Source organism: Oreochromis niloticus, linkage group LG17 (genome assembly GCF_001858045.2).
Source record: "Oreochromis niloticus isolate F11D_XX linkage group LG17, O_niloticus_UMD_NMBU, whole genome shotgun sequence".
NCBI classification, from domain to species: Eukaryota; Metazoa; Chordata; class Actinopteri; order Cichliformes; family Cichlidae; genus Oreochromis; species Oreochromis niloticus.
In genome coordinates this window covers 27,519,909-27,540,890 of record NC_031981.2, presented here as the reverse complement: position 1 = coordinate 27,540,890, position 20,982 = coordinate 27,519,909, and the positions used below count along the sequence as shown (strand labels likewise).

The following is a 20,982-nucleotide window of genomic DNA, read 5'->3' as shown; positions in this document are numbered from 1 at the left end:
CGTCTCAACTGCAGCCATTCCCCAACTCTCTGTGAATGGTACTCATGGCCATTGATCAGTGTTCTTTGATCAGTGGGTTTTGGTCAGTGATTGTTGATCAATGGTCATGGGAATTCGCATAATTATGATTAAGGAACTGACCTCACAGCCCATTGTTCCTTCAGTGGGCTGGTTTCAGTCATTATGCAAATGTACTGTTTTTATAAGGTTTGGAGAAACCTGCAGTCAGCTGAGACTGAAGAAGTCACTTGGATGAGTGACGAAACGTTTCTCCCACAAAACGCTACGTCCAGATGAACAGATTCAACTTTTGGAGATTTACTTTCCTGGATGATTGAGAATGCATCAAGACGATAACCAAGTTAGCCTTTTCTGTTGATACAACATACCTCCTTTGGTTGGAACCGGTGCTTAAACAACGGAAAACACAAACTTTGTCCTAAAACTTCATGTTTAGCTGTTTTGTTTGTAAAAAGATAACAATGTTAGCCTTTTCTGCAGCTATAGGGCATATACAGTGGCTTGCAAAAGTATTCGGCCCCCTTGAACTTCTCCACATTTTGTCACATTACAGCCACAAACATGAATCAATTTTATTGAATTCCACGTGAAAGACCAATACAAAGTGGTGTACACGTGAGAAGTGGAACGAAAATCATACATGATTCTAAACATTTTTTACAAATAAATAACTGAAAAGTGGGGTGTGCGTAATTATTCAGCCCCCTGAGTCAATACTTTGTAGAACCACCTTTTGCTGCAATTACAGCTGCCAGTCTTTTAGGGTATGTCTCTACCAGCTTTGCACATCTAGAGACTGAAATCTTTGCCCATTCTTCTTTGCAAAACAGCTCCAGCTCACTCAGATTAGATGGACAGTGTCTGTGAACAGCAGTTTTCAGATCTTACCACAGATTCTCGATTGGATTTAGATCTGGACTTTGACTGGGCCATTCTAACACATATGTTTTGTTTTAAACCATTCCATTGTTGCCCTGGCTTTATGTTTAGGGTTGTTGTCCTGCTGGAAGGTGAACCTCCACCCCAGTCTCAAGTCTTTTGCAGACTCCAAGAGGTTTTCTTCCAAGACTGCCCTGTATTTGGCTCCATCCATCTTCCCATCAACTCTGACCAGCTTCCCTGTCCCTGCTGAAGCGAAGCGCCCCCAGAGCATGATGCTGCCACCACCATATTTGACAGTGGGGATGGTGTGTTCAGAGTGATGTGCAGTGTTAGTTTTCCGCCACACATAGCGTTTTGCATTTTGGCCAAAAAGTTCCATTTTGGTCTCATCTGACCAGAGCACCTTCTTCCACGTTTGCTGTGTCCCCCACATGGCTTGTGGCAAACTGCAAACGGGACTTCTTATGGTTTTCTTTTAGCAATGGCTTTCTTCTTGCCACTCTTCCATAAAGGCCAACTTTGTGCAGTGCACGACTAATAGTTGTCCTATGGACAGATTCCCCCACCTGAGCTGTAGATCTCTGCAGCTCGTCCACAGTCATCATGGGCCTCTTGGCTGCATTTCTGATCAGCGCTCTCCTTGTTCGGCCTGTGAGTTTAGGTGGACGGCCTTGTCTTGGTAGGTTTACAGTTGTGCCATACTCCTTCCATTTCTGAATGATGGCTTGAACAGTGCTCCGTGGGATGTTCAAGGCTTGGGAAATCTTTTTGTAGCCTAAGCCTGTTTTAAATTTCTCAATAACTTTATCCCTGACCTGTCTGGTGTGTTCTTTGGACTTCATGGTGTTGTTACTCCCAATATTCTCTTAGACAACTTTTGAGGCCGTCACAGAGCAGCTGTATTTGTACTGACATTAGATTACACACAGGTGCACTCGATTTAGTCATTAGCACTCATCAGGCAATGTCTATGGGCAACTGACTGCACTCAGACCAAAGGGAGCTGAATAATTACGCACACCCCACTTTGCAGTTATTTATTTGTAAAAAATGTTTGGAATCATGTATGATTTTCGTTCCACTTCTCACGTGTACACCACTTTGTATTGGTCTTTCACGTGGAATTCCAATAAAATTGATTCATGTTTGTGGCTGTAATGTGACAAAATGTGGAGAAGTTCAAGGGGGCCGAATACTTTTGCAAGCCACTGTATGGTATCACTCTATCAAACAAGAAGACAGCCGCATGTAACTACGACGGTGTTTGCTAGTTCACCTTACGTGCATTAATGTAATAACGTGGTTAGCCTACTCAATGTAAATTACACACGAACAACATTAAGCTACTCATGCAGAGAAGAACGGCTGCTGCTGCCATCATCATCCGTCATCATTTCTGCTACACTGGCAGGGCTAGGGGCCAGGACTCTACTCTTCGGGTTCTTGGGGGATGTTGCTAACTCTGCGTCCGATAACAGGCACCACACCCGCAGTAGATGTGCTCGGTGTGAGGTCTTGCAGCAAGCTATCAAATACGGTGCATTTCTCGGCTTTAAAAAACAAAAAAAACGCTATGCGTCGCCAGGTGTTTCATCAGATTCGAGGTGTTACCTCCTTTGCACAGTATCACCTTAAAGCACTTGTTGCAGGCTGCTGAGTTTGCATCTTTTGCTGTGAAGTACAGCCAGACTTTTGAGCGCTTCGCCTTGGGCATTTTTGTAGCTCTGCTCTAAAAGAACGTACGTACCTGGGTCCTCCTACTATCCTTGGAAAGGTAAAATGATTGGCTAGAATCCAAAGTGTATGACATCTCCAGAAAAAAAAAGCACCGACATAAAGCACTGAAATGTGCGCTGCTTTTCGGTCTGGTTACTACCGTTTATGTTGTATCCGGTGCTATTATGGCACCGGATACCGGTACCCATCCCTATTTAACACTAAATGGCCAGGCCCCAGATTATTTATCCAAGCTTCTTATATGATATATTGCTGCTCCTTGTCTCCGCTCACAGACTCAGAGTTTGTTGGTTGTTACCCATACACGACTGAAGACCAAAGGGGACAGAGCCTTTCAGTCTGTGGCACCAAGGCTGTGGAATAGTTTGCCACCACAACTACATTTGGCTGACTCTGTGGAATCCTTTAAAAAGCAGTTAAAAACTTTTCTTTTTAAACAACCTTCTGTTGATCAATGCTTTTTAAATTTTTTATTTACTATTAACCTTTTATATTGTGTATATTGTCTATTTTGTTACTTAACTTTCTGTTTATTTTAATCTTTGTGTACAGCGCTTTGTGACGGTCTATGAAAAGCGCTTAATAAACTTTACTTACTTACTTAAATAAATATAAAAATAATAATAAGAAAAATATCACATGGCCCACCACCAAACAAAAATGACACAAAAAGCATATTGACAGTTTTTCCCCACGCACCAGGTATAGAAGAATTAGCTCAGGTATAGAAGAATTAGCTCAGGTTGTCCCCAGTATAACTTTTTGCTTTCTTCTGACCACTATTCATGCTAGGGCCTTCATCCGGGTGAGAATTTTCTCCAGGGCCTGGGTCAGATTGACTATTTTTTCTTTTCTGTTGCTATTACTCACTGTGTCGTCTCACAGCATGACCATTATGTCATTTCTTCTTCGTTTTCTTCTGCTTTACTGGCAGTTTGCAACTTATTTAATTAGAGCAGGTAGTTGTACTGCCCGCTAGTGGAAGAGAATGTAATTGTTCTGCACGTTACTCACGCAAGTGAGTGCTAATCAGGTGGAACCAGGAAATCTTCCAGCTAACACCTGATCATCTCTCAGGGCACAGCTATGCCCAGCAGCACAGTGGTTGGGAAAGACTGGTCTACAGTGACCCCCTGTGGACACTGTGAGATATTGCGGTGTTGAGTAGATATGATTGTTCTTGTAGTTATCTGCATAGCTGGACTGGCCATCGGGCATACCGGGCATTTGCCCAGTGGGCCGATGGTGATTTTTCATTTTTATGGGCCGATGGGTTTTTTTTTTCTTTTCTTTTTTTTGTTTCGTAACGTATAAACACTGAAAGGTGGTGGATTGGCCAGATGCTGGGAGATGTGTAAAAATAACTCAATTGTTTGGTGGTGGCTATTGCCGAGCCTTCACAGCCTGAGTAACATTAGCAAGTGGTGGAGGCCAGCAGACGCAACACGCTGGCAGGTGGATGACAGAAAGGTGAGGCAGGAGGAGGAGAGACCCGAGGTGGCCGCCGGTGTCGGTCCGAGTGTCAGGGGAAATGAACTTCAGGTAAGAAGTTATGACCTGCAGTCTATCTGGGTCAGATATAAACCAAGTTTATGTGGAGTTTATTTTCGTTGTGCTGACTTTTTACAGTCAGTTACAATAACTCGTACTGCGTACTAGCTAGCATGACGGAGTTTCTATACAGCTGGGCGGGTGCTATGATGTTACTGATGTTGAACTTTATTTTATTAAGGTTTATTAAGGTTAATTAGTTTCCAACCATTCCGTAAAAAACGGAATCGTCTTGTATTCAGAGAAAATATTCGTGTTGAGCTGAAAAGGAACGCGATTTGTCCCGTACTTCAGCTAGAATGAAAAAGACACAAAGCTGGATTTATTCTGTGTCTTTATGCTGCAGCTGCCTCTTCTTCTCTCATTCTCTCCCCCTCTCTCCCCTGTTGTTATTTCAATCATGAAACTGATCAATGATCAGCTGATCAGCTTTTCTCTCTTGTTTGTTTATCGCCCACTTTGCGCCAGAAAGAAGAAAGCAGCGGAGGTTAAACAGCAGCAGCACGTTTAAGCTTGATCAGCTGTTGTTAGAATTTATTTAATATTAATTTCTAGTATCAGCTGATGTTTGCTGGAGCCACAGCTGTAAAAGCTGCTGGTCATGATGTCGGTTTGGTTATCTGGTGAGAGGGAAACATGAAGATGAAACCAGGAGATGTCCTTACTGAATCATCAGAGCTGAACAGGTGATGGAGAAACAGGTTTACCTTTTAGGTGACATGAATGAGTTGAAGGGAAGTTATGAGCTGTTTCTGAGAGACAAATAACACCAGGATCCTTTTCTACGTAGCTGACAGCTGGTAACTGTGCAGGGGCGGGTCTAGCAAAGTTTTGCCAGGGGGCCAGGTAGGGCATTAACAGGGAAAGGGGGGCAGAAGGAAATACTTTTCTTTCTTATTCTCATTTAAAATGTCTCGCTTTTAATAAATAATTATCTGAATCTTACAACAAACGTTTTCATCTGATGTAAAATGTATAGAAATCATTATTGTACATAGTAATTTTTTTCAGGGTCCCATCTTAATTTCTTCAGAAGTAAGTACTGTATGTATGCCAGTGTGTCTGTGAAGGTTCTCATTCATCCAGGTCATCCAGCCCACACACACGGACCAGTACCTCCTCTTTGACTCCCATCACCCTCTGGAACACAAACTTGGAGTAATTAGGACCCTACACCACCGGGCAGAACATGTTCCCTCTAAGCCTGAAGGGATAAAGAAGGAACACACACATGTAAAGGAAGCACTGAAAACATGTGGTTATCCTAACTGGGCGTTCATAAAGTCAGCAAAGAGGCACAGAAAAGAAGATCAGACACCAGCGAGGGAGGATAAGAAAGACAGACGCAACAACGTTGTCATCCCCTATGTAGCCGGTGTATCAGAGAAACTCAGGAGAGTTTTCTCCAAGCACGACATCCCAGTGTACTTCAGACCCAGCAACACACTCAGACAGAAACTGGTTCACCCGAAAGACAAAACTCCAAAACACAGACTGAACAACGTGGTGTATGCTGTACAGTGCAGCGAGGAATGCCCAGACCTCTACATTGGAGAGACCAAACAGCCACTTCACAAGCGCATGGCACAACATAGAAGAGCCACCTCCACGGGACAAGACTCAGCAGTCCATCTGCATCTTAAGGATAAAGGTCACTCTTTCGAGGATGCCAATGTTCACATATTGGACAGAGAGGACAGATGGTTTGAAAGAGGAGTGAAAGAAGCCATCTATGTCCACTGTGAACGACCATCTTTGAACAGAGGCGGTGGTTTACGACACCAACTGTCTGCCATCTATAATCCAGTTTTGAGTTCCCTCCCCAGACGCCTTAATGCCCACTCACATCCTGGGCCATCTGACCTCAGGAATTCACATGACAAGGTGGGGCCAGGTTTCACAATGAGCTCACCCGAAACCATGGCTGATTAGGTCCCACACCCGCTTTCACACCTTGGCGCATGTGATTAGAGGATCACCAGGGGGTCCTTTGTCCCTCCTTGGGGGGATACTCCCACTGGGTTTAAATCTGGGACTCTCGGCCATTTGACCTTAGAACTGAAGAAGCTTCTCGGATGAGAGGTGAAACGTCTTCAAGCAACTTAAAGAAGTCCAGACGCTTTTCTTTGCAAACTCCTTTGACTATGTATGCCAGTATTTTCCCACATTTTCTAGATACTGTACCAGTACTGTGTGTAAAATTCCATCAAAAAGTCAATTAAGTTTTATTCTTTCTCACCTGTTTTTCTGTCTCCTTTCACTTTTTAAAGGTTGCCATGTTGGAAAAAATATTTTGCCCTGCTGTTTATTGATGTGATAAATGAATAGTTTATGAAAATATATCTAAATCTGTCATTTATTATTTTTTAATATTCAGTAATGATAATGTCTCACCTCTAGTCTTCTCTATCTTAATTTCAGGTTTCCACCATGTGTTGTAGATAGTTCAGGAGGTTAACTCGACCAAGCAGTCTTTGGGTTTCGGCTAAGTACTGTTTAGAATACCAGAATAGGGAGGATGGTGTAGTTTATTACATTGATACATATATACCAACAGGACAGTGTATATCACTGTGACAACAGCGTTTGTTTTCATCCAAAGGCTTTATGGTGTTTCCTATAATACCTGGTGGGCCAGTCTCTAGTCAAAATGCCCGGGCCGATTTTTTGTCCCAGTCCAGCCCTGGTTATCTGTGACTCTACTAATTACGGAACTGCCCGCTTCTGTTTTCAGAAAACCATACTCATAAGTCACACCTGCTGTATACTCCACAACAATAAGTTCAAGTATGGCTGCTCCAAATTTGGATTGAGCCTGGAAAGATCTCTGAGGTAAACAATTCTTCTGTGGAACTTAGTTAAAGACAGTTAACCCAACTCCTGCGGTCTTTCTGACAGAAGGCTTAGTCCAGCCTCGTATACCCAGCATTCATCTATGTCTGTATGTATGAATGCCTGTATGAATATAGTCTACAGTGTGGATGGGTCCTTATACACAATCTTAAATAATGACTTGTTTTCAACGCGCTAACATGGGATGAACATGTGGAAGATCTACTTCTTTTTCTACTGTGTGTAAAGCCAGTTTGATATATGTTATTTGCACACAGAGTTAAGGCTCAGGGGCACTACGTGTTTTACAGTGGTTCTTATTTGCCCATTAACATCAACACTAGAAAAGCTGCAAGTGTAAAGTATTTGCTTGGCACTGGCAATATATCAGGGTTTAGCACCAAAACATCTTAGTTTACCAAAATAAAAATAGAAACAAGACTTTTGAAATAAAATCTTAAATTAACTGAAATGACATTAGAATTGGAAAACTAACTACAATTTAAAAAAAGAAAAAGAAATAAAAGAGAGAAATATCCTTTAAAAAATTGTTACTACAACTTGCCTGAGTGACTGCTTTTAAATGTAATGAGGGCTTGAAGTTTCACAGGCATGTTAGCTGATCAACTGATGGCCTCGTGCAGGTAACAAGTTGACAGTGAGCTGACCTGAGCCATCTGAGCTGCAGTGTCTCCTTTAGCTCCCAGGTAGACCATGGCCAGGGCTGAGCTGATGCTCAGAGGAGAGACAAAGATGTTCCCAGCAGGGTTTGCCTGGCTCAGAGTGCGGAACAGCTCCAAGGCAAAGGCTGTGTTTGAGCTGCTGACGGTGGACATGGCTGATGGTGTTTTCCTGTAACATGCAAACAACCGTTTAAACTGCTACAACATTACATACTGAAAACACAACAAGAGACTTTATATTAAAGCATCGAGAAAAAAACTTTCCGGAAGTAACACCAGCACTGCTGGAAGAATAAAGAAAATCAAAGGATTCCGAGCAGAGTTATCTGTAAACCGGTCAGCTTTGCATTTATTTTAACAACCTGAGCTGTTTTCACATTAGCTGGTGTCTATGACTCAACCACACTTGACTCGCTGTGTGCGAAAAAGTCAAAGCAAAATGATAAGACAAAGAAAAGTAAAACTACACACACACATAAAATAACGAAAAATCCAGAGGACTACCTGATCTACAAGAGCACAGGACTGTGGTGAGACATGAGTCTGACTGTAGTCCTTCTCTCTGTATAAATAAGGTTGGTGGAATGAACAAGGGCAGTCCAGTCTTACTGGTGATGGGTCATTTTCCAGAGAACAGCATTACTAAACCTCACGGGTAAATCTGAACTGAGGTTGCTCAACTCTGATGGGAAATCAAATCCTGGACTGTAAGTTGATGAATCAGAGTGTTCTCTATAATCTGAGTCATTATTTCCCACATATGTACATGTCATCCGGGGAAGAAGGATTTTTCTTACCTAGCTGTTGCATGCCCAGCGCATCGCCGGAGCACCACTTCCTGCCATACAAGACATCTACAGGAAGCGGTGTCTGAAAAGGGCTGGGAAAATCATCAAAGACCCCAGTCACCCAGCACACGGACTCTTCCCCATAACTGAACATACACACAATGGACAAAAACAAACAAATGGCCGACTGTACCCTCATACACACAATAATAACATGGACTGAACCACCACTTACAACCACTGGCACTTTATATAACTACTGTATAATTTATCCATGTATCTCACTGATCTCGATTGCACTACTGTAAATGCCGTATAGACAGTCATACTGTACAACACAATAATTATAGTTTTACAACTGTTATTAATACTCGCAATTGTATATGTATAATCTGCTATAGCTGCTATAGCTAAGCTGTTCATAGCCTGTACATAGCTTGTACATTCACTTCAGTTATAGCCTGTATGCTTATAGTTATAGTATATTCATAACACACCTTCACACTGTGTACATTGTATCATATCTATAATATATCTATATTATTGCTAAAGCACTAAAGCACTTTCTGGATGAATGCAAACTGCATTTCCTTGCCTTGTGTGTGCAATGGCAATAAAGTTGAATTCTATACTATTCTATTCTTTGTTGTGGTTGATGTTGAGTGTATTTTTCCTTTTTTGCATGCTTTTACTGTATTTATTGGGACGTCCTCCGGAGAGACTCCTCCCCCCTGCTTTCCCTAACTAATTAGATACACCTGGAGGGCACAGGGGACATCAATCAATCAGACCTCCTTAGTTGGCAGCGAGAGGCCAATAAGAGGGCCTGGCAGGTCGGAAAAGGGGACGCGGCCGCAGGAGAAGAGAGCGGGCCCTTGGTAAGTTCATGGCAGACTTCTTCCACGGTGGCGGCCGCAGTTTGGAGCTCTGCCCTCCCGGGGTAAGTTCCGACTGTTAAGATTCATAAAGACGCCCCGGTAAATTAAGAAGAGTGACTGCCGCTGCTCTCCTGTGCTTAGCAGAAGCGGGAGCGGAGTGGCCCGACGAAGGACGCTGGCGGCCTGGCCCTACTGGTGGACACAAGAAGTGTGGCGGATTTGGACCCTTGGGACTTTGGCTCGCTGACTGAGGAACACTTTTTTTTTTTCTTTTTCAAATTGTGCTGAGTTTTACGTTGTTTCGATTATTCTCTTCCCTGATCAGAGTATTTTTTAATGCTGTAAGTAAAGTGTATTTTTATTGACTATTTTAACCGGGTTTACACATCTTTCTGTTCCCGTGATCATCCCCTGCTGCTATTTCCGTTTTAGTTCCCTTCTAGTATACATCCGTGACATGCATATGTGCTTTCCTCTATAAAATACTTTACTCTCTGATCTGGCCTGAAAAGTTTCTTAATTGTAAGAATTTTTAGAAGGCTGAAAAGGAACCTCAAGGAGGGGCTTCTCATAACGACTTGAATTACACTATGCTCCGATGTGCACAAAATAAAAAGTGATGGAATGATACCACAGACATAACAGAGTTAATGACACTTTATAGATTCATTTGTAATGGGACGCTGGTTGAAGTTATGGTAAAAATCCTTCAACTTTAATTATTAAGAAATGAAAATGTCATTTGTAAATGACCAGAAGCATCTAATAACTGTTGCTCTCAGCCTGGGGAACATAAAAATAACATTTGCTCCACACTACTCTCCAACTGTCTAGGAGAGTTTTTCTCTCCTCCACCCAGCTGTTCAAAGTTTTATATGATGTTGGGATTTATTTTTTATTTTAAGGCCAATATCTCATAATTGGCATCACATATGTGTTTTTATACTTTTCTGATTAGATCTGTGTCCTCGTTTGTTTTGTAGTCTTGCTGCTTGACTTATCAGAAACTTTTCACAGGTGAATATCTAAACTGCGCAGAGGAACATTTATTTCTAAATTCCAAGCTAGCTAACTTGTCTAGTGGAAGTGCATTTTCAGATTTCAGTTGACTTACATCATCAGTGTCTGCTAGAACTTGTGCTTCCATACAAGTACCACCTATTTTATAAAAAATGGAAAAAATATTAAGTTTTTAAATGAAAAATAGTTTCATAATTAGCAAAACATCACAACACAAAAACTCCATTTACTTTATTTCAGAAATATTTTTATTTGAATTGCAACATCTTCCTCTGCTGCTTCTGTCTACTGAGGAGATGAGAATCTGCCAAAGAACAGGATGGACTTGGTCTTATTGTGTCTGATGAAGAAGAGGAAGGGGTGATCTGCTCTGAAGTGTGTGTCCGGTATATAACAACAAGCGTTGATCGCAGCACCTGTGGCTGCAGCGGCCTCCGTGCCCTCCTCATTAACCTCCACAAAGGCCTTGTGGGCCACCGTAGACAGGAAGAGCCCCCCTTCACCGTTCATGCCAGACAGGTCAGCTCTTCCTGCACAGAACACGTCCTTCATACCCAGTTTAGCCAGAGGTTCATTCAGCTCGTAGTCTTCCTCTAGTTTAAACTTTGGCAGGTGAAGGATAACTTCTGAATAGGTGCTCATGTTTTTCCTGTCGGTCCATTCATTCAACCTCTCCTGTGTTAGCTCCTTCCCCAGCTGGAACACAGTTAATACATTTTGTCATATTTCTTTTGCTCCCATTTACATTCATTTTATACATGAAATCAGGAGCTGACTTAAATTCTTGAATGATCAAATTTAATAAAGTAAACTAAAGTGAAGCAGAAGAGATTTTGTGGCTTTTCTTTACAGGAACTTGTTTCTAGGCTGTGTACCTTCAGCAGAGGGTCTGAGCCATCTGAGGACTCCTTAGGCAGCAGAATGAACATGCTGAGCTCCTCAGCCACATAGGGCAGCTCCAGGATCTGCAAATCATGGTCAGCAATGTAGTTGTAGGGAAGCTTCTTCCTCTGGTGCATCATCTGGACTGGTACGGTCTCATTCTGACACACAGGAAATCCAGGCGATCAGATCATGTTACTATAAAGCTTCTGATGGTGCTTACCTTAAACATTTTAAACAGTTTTCTGTATTCAGACTTTGTGTCCAGATTTTGTAACCTTTAGTTAAATTTCTACCTGTTTGACTTTAAAGGGCATCTCTTTGGTGTTTTCCTCATCAAATGTGTTCTTCCAGTTGCCCTTGAAGTAGACAGCATTGACCAGAGCCAGTCTGGTATCCGCGTTGACTGTTCCTGGCTTCAGAAGGTCTTTTATCTTATCTGACAGGAAATACAGAAACACAACAATATTTCATTATAATCCACAGAGGATGCTAAAATGATTCCCTGCTGTTCAGGCTGTGGAAGATGCACATTCTCACTTTCTGTCTGCTGCTCGACCCAGCTGTTGATCTCTGCTCTGCACGCCTCTGGAGCTCTGATGAAGTCCACAGCCTTCAGGTCTGCCTGGTAGTACTTCTGTGTGGCTTCAAGGAAGTCCTGCAGAGAGCAGACATGTGTTTATTAATCCAGTCTTTGTAATGAAGAACTTTATGAAGAGAATCATTGATGTGGACACTCACTGGGAGGAAGTGCGCAGTGTTTTCTCCATAAAGACGGTTGGCTAGTTTCAGGATGTAGGATGCAGATGGTGAGTTGATGTCAGCGTTCAGTTTCTGGAAGTCTGCATGGACGCCTTCACCTGAGCTGAATGAGAGGGCCTGTGTGGCATTGAAGACAAAGACTGAAAGGATGTGACACTGAGCCTGAGTGACTATAATGTAACAATTTATGGTCCAAAGGCAGAAAGTGGACAACTTTATTCTTTCAGCATCATGTTTAATAAGAATCCTTACTGTGAATCTGTTATATGCTGTTTATGTATCTAATATTTACTTTTATTTCTATAACAGGTTATTCTGTATGTTATGCTTGAATTTATTATTCATGCGCTAGGCCATTTAATCCTTGTTTCAAAAAACTCTTATTGCAGCTATATTTTTGAGGTGGGGTGTGGTTTGTGGCTCAGCTGCAGAGGAGGGCTGTAGCAGTGAGTTCAGGTTTGGTGTCATGGGAGACTGATTCAAACACCTGACCTCCATCCTCTAATCATGTCTCTCCTTTTAAGGATGCTGCTGGAGGAGGAAGGAGCAGTTGCTAGTTGTCCATGTTTGTGCCTTACCTTTTGAAGCCATGGCACATATTTCACGTTAGGAAAAAACAAATAAATAAATAACAAAAATCACATGGCCCACCAACAAACAAAAATGACACAAAAAGCATATTGACAGTTTTTCCCCACGCACCAGGTATAGAAGAATTAGCTCAGGTTGTCCCCAGTATAACTTTTTTGCTTTCTTCTGACCACTACGCATGCTAGGGCCTTCATCCGGGTGAGAATTTTCTCCAGGGCCCGGGTCAGATTGACTATTTTTTCTTTTCTGTTGCTATTACGTGCTGTGTCGTCTCACAGCATGACCATTATGTCAATTCTGCTTCGTTTTCTTCTGCTTTACTGGCAGTTGGCAACTTATTTAATTAGAGCAGGTAGTTGTACTGCCCTCTAGTGGAAGAGAATGTAATTGTTCTGCACGTTACTCACGCGACTGAGTGCTAATCAGGTGGAACCAGGAAATCTTCCAGCTAACACCTGATCATCTCTCACAGCACACCAATGTGCAGCGGCACAGTGGTTGGGAAACACTGGTCTACAGTGACCCCTTGTGGACACTGTGAGATATTGCGGTGTTGAGTACGTGATTGTTCTTGTAGTTATCTGTGACTCTACTAATTACGGAACTGCCCGCTTCTGTTTTCAGAAAACCATACTCATAAGTCACACCTGCTGTATACTCCACAACAATAAGTTCAAGTATGGCTGCTCCAAATTTGGATTGAGCCTGGAAAGATCTCTGAGGTAAACAATTCTTCTGTGGAACTTAGTTAAAGACAGTTAACCCAACTCCTGCGGTCTTTCTGACAGAAGGCTTAGTCCAGACTCGTATACCCAGCATTCATCTATGTCTGTATGTATGAATGCCTGTATGAATATAGTCTACAGTGTGGATGGGTGCTTATTCTTGTCACAATCTTAAATAATAACTTGTTTTCAACACACTAACGTGGGATGAACATGTGGAAGATCTACTTCTTTTTCTATTGTGTGTAAAGCCAGTTTGATATATGTTATTTGCACATAGAGTTAAGGCTCAGGGGCACTACGTGTTTTACAATGGTTCTTATTTGCCCATTAACATCAACACTAGAAAAGCTGCAAGTGTAAAGTATTTGCTTGGCACTGGCAATATATCAGGGTTTAGCACCAAAACATCTTAGTTTACCAAAATAAAAATAGAAACAAGACTTTTGAAATAAAATCTTAAATTAACTGAAATGACATTAGAATTGGAAAACTAACTACAATTAAAAAAAAAAAAAAAAAAGCAATAAAAGAGGGAAATATCCTTTAACAAATTGTTACTACAACTTACTTGAGTGACTGCTTTTAAATGGTTTAGGTTTAGGGTTACATCTTTAAGGTTACATCTTTCGCCATCTTACAATGCTGTGATTGCAGCCATTCCCCAACTCTCTGTGAATGGTACTCATGGCCATTGATCAGTGTTCTTTGATCAGTGGGTTTTGGTCAGTGATTGTTGATCAATGGTAAGGGGAATTTGCATAATTATGATTAAGGAACTGACCTCACAGCCCATTGTTCCTTCAGTGGGCTGGTTTCAGTCATTATGCAAATGTACTGTTTTTATAAGGTTTGGAGAAACCTGCAGTCAGCTGAGACTGAAGAAGTCACTTGGATGAGTGACGAAACGTTTCTCCCACAAAACGCTACGTCCAGATGAACAGATTCAACTTTTGGAGATTTACTTTCCTGGATGATTGAGAATGCATCAAGACGATAACCAAGTTAGCCTTTTCTATTGATACAACATACCTCCTTTGGTTGGAACCGGTGCTTAAACAACGGAAAACACAAACTTTGTCCTAAAACTTCTCATGTTTAGCTGTTTTGTTTGTAAAAAGATAACAATGTTAGCCTTTTGTGCAGCTATAGGGCATATACAGTGGCTTGCAAAAGTATTCGGCCCCCTTGAACTTCTCCACATTTTGTCACATTACAGCCACAAACATGAATCAATTTTATTGAATTCCACGTGAAAGACCAATACAAAGTGGTGTACATGTGAGAAGTGGAACGAAAATCATACATGATTCCAAACATTTTTTACAAATAAATAACTGCAAAGTGGGGTGTGCGTAATTATTCAGCCCCCTGAGTCAACACTTTGTAGAACCACCTTTTGCTGCAATTACAGCTGCCAGTCTTTTAGGGTATGTCTCTACCAGCTTTGCACATCTAGAGACTGAAATTCTTGCCCATTCTTCTTTGCAAAACAGCTCCAGCTCACTCAGATTAGATGGACAGCGTCTGTGAACAGCAGTTTTCAGATCTTACCACAGATTCTCGATTGGATTTAGATCTGGACTTTGACTGGGCCATTCTAACACACATGTTTTGTTTTAAACCATTCCATTGTTGCCCTGGCTTTATGTTTAGGGTCGTTGTCCTGCTGGAAGGTGAACCTCCACCCCAGTCTCAAGTCTTTTGCAGACTCCAAGAGGTTTTCTTCCAAGATTGCCCTGTATTTGGCTCCATCCATCTTCCCATCAAGTCTGACCAGCTTCCCTGTCCCTGCTGAAGAGAAGCACCCCCAGAGCATGATGCTGCCACCACCATATTTGACAGTGGGGATGGTGTGTTCAGAGTGATGTGCAGTGTTAGTTTTCCGCCACACATAGCATTTTGCATTTTGGCCAAAAAGTTCCATTTTGGTCTCATCTGACCAGAGCACCTTCTTCCACGTTTGCTGTGTCCCCCACATGGCTTGTGGCAAACTGCAAACGGGACTTCTTATGGTTTTCTGTTAACAATGGCTTTCTTCTTGCCACTCTTCCATAAAGGCCAACTTTGTGCAGTGCACGACTAATAGTTGTCCTATGGACAGATTCCCCCACCTGAGCTGTAGATCTCTGCAGCTCGTCCACAGTCACCATGGGCCTCTTGGCTGCATTTCTGATCAGCGCTCTCCTTGTTCGGCCTGTGAGTTTAGGTGGACGGCCTTGTCTTGGTAGGTTTACAGTTGTGCCATACTCCTTCCATTTCTGAATGATGGCTTGAACAGTGCTCCGTGGGATGTTCAAGGCTTGGGAAATCTTTTTGTAGCCTAAGCCTGTTTTAAATTTCTCAATAACTTTATCCCTGACCTGTCTGGTGTGTTCTTTGGACTTCATGGTGTTGTTGCTCCCAATATTCTCTTAGACAACTTTTGAGGCCTTCTTCTTCTTCTTCTTCTTTGTTTTTAACGGCGGTTGGCAACCAACGTAAAAGGAGCATTACCGCCTCCTACTGTTCCGGAGTATGGATCAGACAGTGAGCTTACAATCTGTATCAAAAAACAAAAAACAAACAAACAAAAACCCTCACACTCTTTCATACACACCTATAGCCTTCAAAAACCCCACCAAGTCCCTCACCTGTGCCCTACTACCCTCCAACACACTCTTCAGATTAAATTCCCCGATTCCCCGCTCCCTCAATCTATTCTGCAGAACTTTTCTCTCCACATCATAACCCTTGCACCGCAGTATTACATGCTCTACCGTCTCCTCCTCCTCCTGGCACACCCCACAAAGCCCCGTCTCATGTTCTCCTATCATCTGTAGTGTTTTATTTAACGCACAATGTCCCAGTCTAAGCCTGGTAATGACCACCTCTTCTCTCCTATCACCCCCATACAACCTACACCCTGCCACCTCCTTCTTAAAATGATACAAGTGCCTGCCCTTACTCCCTGAATCCCACCGCTCCTGCCACTCCCGAACAACCTGCCTCCAAACAATACCCTTTGCTTCAGATCCGCTACTTTTAATTTCCATCTCAGTCCTATGTTTAGTCAATGCTCCTTTTGCCAACCTATCCACCTTTTCATTTCCACTGATTCCTACATGAGCTGGCACCCAAAGAAAGTGAATATTGCCACCACAACACCTTATTCTGCTTATAGTCTCCAGAATAGTAAACAGCATACCCTGCCTTGTCTTCGAACAAAATGATTGTAGACTTGAAAGAACAGCTGCTGAGTCAGAGCATACTACTACCTGCCTGAGTTTTGAACACTCTATCCATTTCAATGCTACCAAAATTGCTACCATTTCAACTGTGTACACTGAAAGGCCATCCGAAGTGCGTCTGTTTATTTCAATATTTTTGGATGGAACTGCTATTCCAAACCCTGTAATCCCAGTATCTGGACTTTTAGCACCATCCGTGAACACATGAATATACCCAGGGTATTCAGTCGAGCTGTGAAAATGAAATGCTGACACAAGATCGACTTTTCCTTTCAATTTCCTCTTCAAACTTTTGAGGCCGTCACAGAGCAGCTGTATTTGTACTGACATTAGATTACACACAGGTGCACTCGATTTAGTCATTAGCACTCATCAGGCAATGTCTATGGGCAACTGACTGCACTCAGACCAAAGGGAGCTGAATAATTACGCACACCCCACTTTGCAGTTATTTATTTGTAAAAAATGTTTGGAATCATGTATGATTTTCGTTCCACTTCTCACGTGTACACCACTTTGTATTGGTCTTTCACATGGAATTCCAATAAAATTGATTCATGTTTGTGGCTGTAATGTGACAAAATGTGGAGAAGTTCAAGGGGGCCGAATACTTTTGCAAGCCACTGTATGGTATCACTCTATCAAACAAGAAGACAGCCGCATGTAACTACGACGGTGTTTGCTAGTTCACCTTACGTGCATTAATGTAATAACGTGGTTAGCCTACTCAATGTAAATTACACACGAACAACATTAAGCTACTCATGCAGAGAAGAACGGCTGCTGCTGCCACCATCATCATCCGTCATCATTTCTGCTACACTGGCAGGGCTAGGGGCCAGGACTCTACTCTTCGGGTTCTTGGGGGATGTTGCTAACTCTGCGTCCGATAACAGGCACCACACCCGCAGTAGATGTGCTCGGTGTGAGGTCTTGCAGCAAGCTATCAAATACGGTGCATTTCTCGGCTTTAAAAAACAAAAAAACGCTATGCGTCGCCAGGTGTTTCATCAGATTCGAGGAGTTACCTCCTTTGCACAGTATCACCTTAAAGCACTTGTTGCAGGCTGCTGAGTTTGCATCTTTTGCTGTGAAGTACAGCCAGACTTTTGAGCGCTTCGCCTTGGGCATTTTTGTAGCTCTGCTCTAAAAGAACGTACGTACCTGGGTCCTCCTACTATCCTTGGAAAGGTAAAATGATTGGCTAGAATCCAAAGTGTATGACATCTCCAGAAAAAAAAAGCACCGAAATAAAGCACCGAAATGTGCGCTGCTTTTTGGTCTGGTTACTACCGTTTATGTTGTATCCGGTGCTGTTATGGCACCGGATACTGGTACCCATCCCTATTTAACACTAAATGGCCAGGCCCCAGATTATTTATCCAAGCTTCTTATATGATATATTGCTGCTCCTTGTCTCCGCTCACAGACTCAGAGTTTGTTGGTTGTTACCCATACACGACTGAAGACCAAAGGGGACAGAGCCTTTCAGTCTGTGGCACCAAGGCTGTGGAATAGTTTGCCACCACAACTACGTTTGGCTGACTCTGTGGAATCCTTTAAAAAGCAGTTAAAAACTTTTCTTTTTAAACAACCTTCTGTTGATCAATGCTTTTTAAATTTTTTATTTACTATTAACCTTTTATATTGTGTATATTGTCTATTTTGTTACTTAACTTTCTGTTTATTTTAATCTTTGTGTACAGCGCTTTGTGACGGTCTATGAAAAGCGCTTAATAAACTTTACTTACTTACTTAAATAAATATAAAAATAATAATAAGAAAAATATCACATGGCCCACCACCAAACAAAAATGACACAAAAAGCATATTGACAGTTTTTCCCCGCGCACCAGGTATAGAAGAATTAGCTCAGGTATAGAAGAATTAGCTCAGGTTATCCCCAGTGTAACTCTTTTTGCTTTCTTCTGGCCACTATTCATGCTAGGGCCTTCATCCGGGTGAGAATTTTCTCCAGGGCCCGGGTCAGATTGACTATTTTTTCTTTTCTGTTGCTATTACGCACTGTGTCGTCTCACAGCATGACCATTATGTAATTTCTGCTTCGTTTTCTTCTGCTTTACTGGCAGTTTGCAACTTATTTAATTAGAGCAGGTAGTTGTACTGTCCTCTAGTGGAAGAGAATGTAATTGTTCTGCACGTTACTCACACGAGTGAGTGCTAATCAGGTGGAACCAGCTAACACCTGATCATCTCTCACTGCACACCGATGCGCAGCGGCACAGTGGTTGGGAAACACTGGTCTACAGTGACCCCTTGTGGACACTGTGAGATATTGCGGTGTTGAGTAGATATGATTGTTTTTGTAGTTATCTGTGACTCTACTAATTACGGAATCGCCTGTTTCTGTTTTCAGAAAACCATGCTCATAAGTCACACCTGCTGTATACTCCACAACAAGAAGTTCAAGTATGGCTGCTCCAAATTTGGATTGAGCCTGGAAAGATCTCTGAGGTAAACAATTCTTCTGTGGAACTTAGTTAAAGACAGTTAACCCAACTCCTGCGGTCTTTCTGACAGAAGGCTTAGTCCAGACTCGTATACCCAGCATTCATCTATGTCTGTATGTATGAATGCCTGTATGAATATAGTCTACAGTGTGGATGGGTGCTTATTCTTGTCACAATCTTAAATAATGACTTGTTTTCGACACACTAACGTGGGATGAACATGTGGAAGATCTACTTCTTTTTCTACTGTGTGTAAAGCCAGTTTGATATATGTTATTTGCACATAGAGTTAAGGCTCAGGGGCACTACGTGTTTTACAGTGGTTCTTATTTGCCCATTAACATCAACACTAGAAAAGCTGCAAGTGTAAAGTATTTGGTTTAGCACCAAAACATCTTAGTTAACCAAAATAAAAATAGAAACAAGACTTTTGAAATAAAATCTTAAATTAACTGAAATGACATTAGAATTGGAAAACTAACTACAATTTAAAAAAAAAAAAAAAAAAAAAAAAAAAAAAAAAAAAAAACACACAACAATAAAAGAGGGAAATATCCTTTAAAAAATTGTTACTACAACTTACTTGAGTGACTGCTTTTAAATGCAAGGAGAGTTTGAAGTTGCACAGTCATGCTAGCTGATAAACTGACAGCGTGGTGCAGGTAACAAGTGACAGTGAGCTGACCTGAGCCATCTGAGCTGCAGTGTCTCCTTTAGCTCCCAGGTAGACCATGGCCAGGGCTGAGCTAATGCTCAGAGGAGAGACAAAGATGTTCCCAGCAGGGTTTGCCTGGCTCAGAGTGCGGAACAGCTCCAAGGCAAAGGCTGTGTTTGAGCTGCTGACGGCGGACATGGCTGATGGTGTTTTCCTGTAACATGCAAACAACCGTTTAAACTGCTACAGCATTACATACTGAAACATAACAAGAGACTTTATATTAAAGCATCGAGAAAAAGAGTTTTTGAGGAGAGCGCATACAGACAGAAATCACCGTCGGAGCTGCCCCCACCCACTGAAGCTAAGACACCGGACACGGTGCAGCCCGTTTGAGAAACTTGTTAGCAGCGACTCTCTGCTCACTTAAATGAGACTACAAGCTACTTTATTCAAAAGTGATACACACATAAAACGCTTTACTTGCTGTGTGCAAGAAAGTCAAAGCAAGACGCGAAGACAAAGGAAAGTAAAACTATACATACACACACACAAAATAAAACGAGGACAAATCCAGAGGACTACCTGATTTACACGGTGGGACATGAGTCTAACTGCATTCTTTTGCTGGGTGTAAATAAGGTTGGTGGAATAAGGAAGGGCGGTCCTACGGAAGAGGATTTGGGCCACTGGGGGATTTTGGTATCCAGCTTTCTTCTTCTCCATGATGGGCCTTTTTGATCTTGTTTTTTTTTTCAAGCAATGAGTATGTAAAATGTAAAAACAAAGAAACAATAACAAAGAAACAACAACACTAATTTTTTTCTTTATTGCTAATGGGAAGCATGTTGAAGTGATGGTAAAAAAAAAAGCCTTCAACTTTAATTATTAAGAGATGAAAATGTTATATGTTGAAAACTGAAACATCTAATAACCTACAAATTTCCTTTCCATGAAAGAACAGCAGCACACACAGCTACATACAGTGTTGGAGTGATTGAGTTTTTAGAGTGTCAGCAGATGGCGATAGAGAGCTTGTGAGAGGGCCCGGCCTGACTGTGGAACCGTAATCTTTTTGACCTCAACGACTTCTGTAGAAGTGGACCTTTTTGCAACCATAGGTAATGCTGATTGCTGTTCATTAAAAAGAATGCAGGTTTAAGGACCTTGCAGTGCACTGGCTTCTGTTTTTCACACCTCTGTATCCATGTCCATATATTTTACAATGTCTGAGTTCCAGCAAATATTTTATTGCCAGTTTGAGACTAGGGAAT

General features: G+C 41.9%; 2 protein-coding genes and 1 long non-coding RNA gene across 8 annotated transcripts in view; 1 reads left to right on the top strand and 2 right to left on the bottom strand.

Moving 5' to 3' along the window:
* Positions 1-7,875, bottom strand: part of LOC102078176 (leukocyte elastase inhibitor) — a 72,229-nt gene extending 64,354 nt beyond the window's left edge. For both annotated transcript variants that reach the window (XM_019346561.2, XM_019346563.2), the window contains exon 1: positions 7,692-7,875. In XM_019346561.2, coding sequence (XP_019202106.1) covers positions 7,692-7,859 — 168 coding nt within the window. In that variant the 5' untranslated portion in view covers positions 7,860-7,875. The remainder of the gene's footprint in view (positions 1-7,691) is intronic.
* A 1,224-nt stretch (positions 7,876-9,099) lies between these two features.
* LOC109195112 (uncharacterized) lies at positions 9,100-10,467 on the top strand. The gene is made up of 2 exons (XR_002056787.1): positions 9,100-9,434; positions 9,517-10,467. It is a non-coding gene; the product is annotated as an uncharacterized LOC109195112 (long non-coding RNA).
* Positions 10,468-10,617: 150 nt separating this feature from the next.
* On the bottom strand, positions 10,618-20,412 carry LOC109194526 (leukocyte elastase inhibitor). 5 transcript variants are annotated; one of them, XM_019346590.2, is made up of 7 exons: positions 20,294-20,412; positions 19,739-19,922; positions 12,016-12,153; positions 11,815-11,932; positions 11,571-11,713; positions 11,268-11,435; positions 10,623-11,088 (listed from the first exon to the last, which is right to left on the bottom strand). In XM_019346590.2, exons 2-7 carry the CDS (start codon positions 19,904-19,906, stop codon positions 10,678-10,680), a joined length of 1,146 nt encoding a protein of 381 aa, XP_019202135.1. In that variant the 5' UTR covers positions 19,907-19,922; positions 20,294-20,412; the 3' UTR covers positions 10,623-10,677. The 5 variants fall into 5 exon arrangements, with proteins under 5 accessions (XP_019202139.1, XP_019202135.1, XP_019202137.1 ...); XM_019346592.2 differs by having other exon boundaries at positions 20,252-20,384; XM_019346591.2 differs by having other exon boundaries at positions 20,258-20,383.
* Positions 20,413-20,982: the final 570 nt, after the last annotated feature.

Bases quoted from the DNA above. Each gene is read 5' to 3' on its own strand.
- LOC109194526 (XM_019346590.2), bottom strand. From the start codon at position 19,906: ATGTCCGCCGTCAGCAGCTCAAACACAGCCTTTGCCTTGGAGCTGTTC. The intron at 11,714-11,814 runs GTGAGAATGTGC...ATTTCCTGTCAG, and splicing joins GGTCGAGCAGCAGACAGAAA to ATAAGATAAAAGACCTTCTG. The intron at 11,436-11,570 runs GTAGAAATTTAA...CCTGTGTGTCAG, and splicing joins TGCCCTTTAAAGTCAAACAG to AATGAGACCGTACCAGTCCA.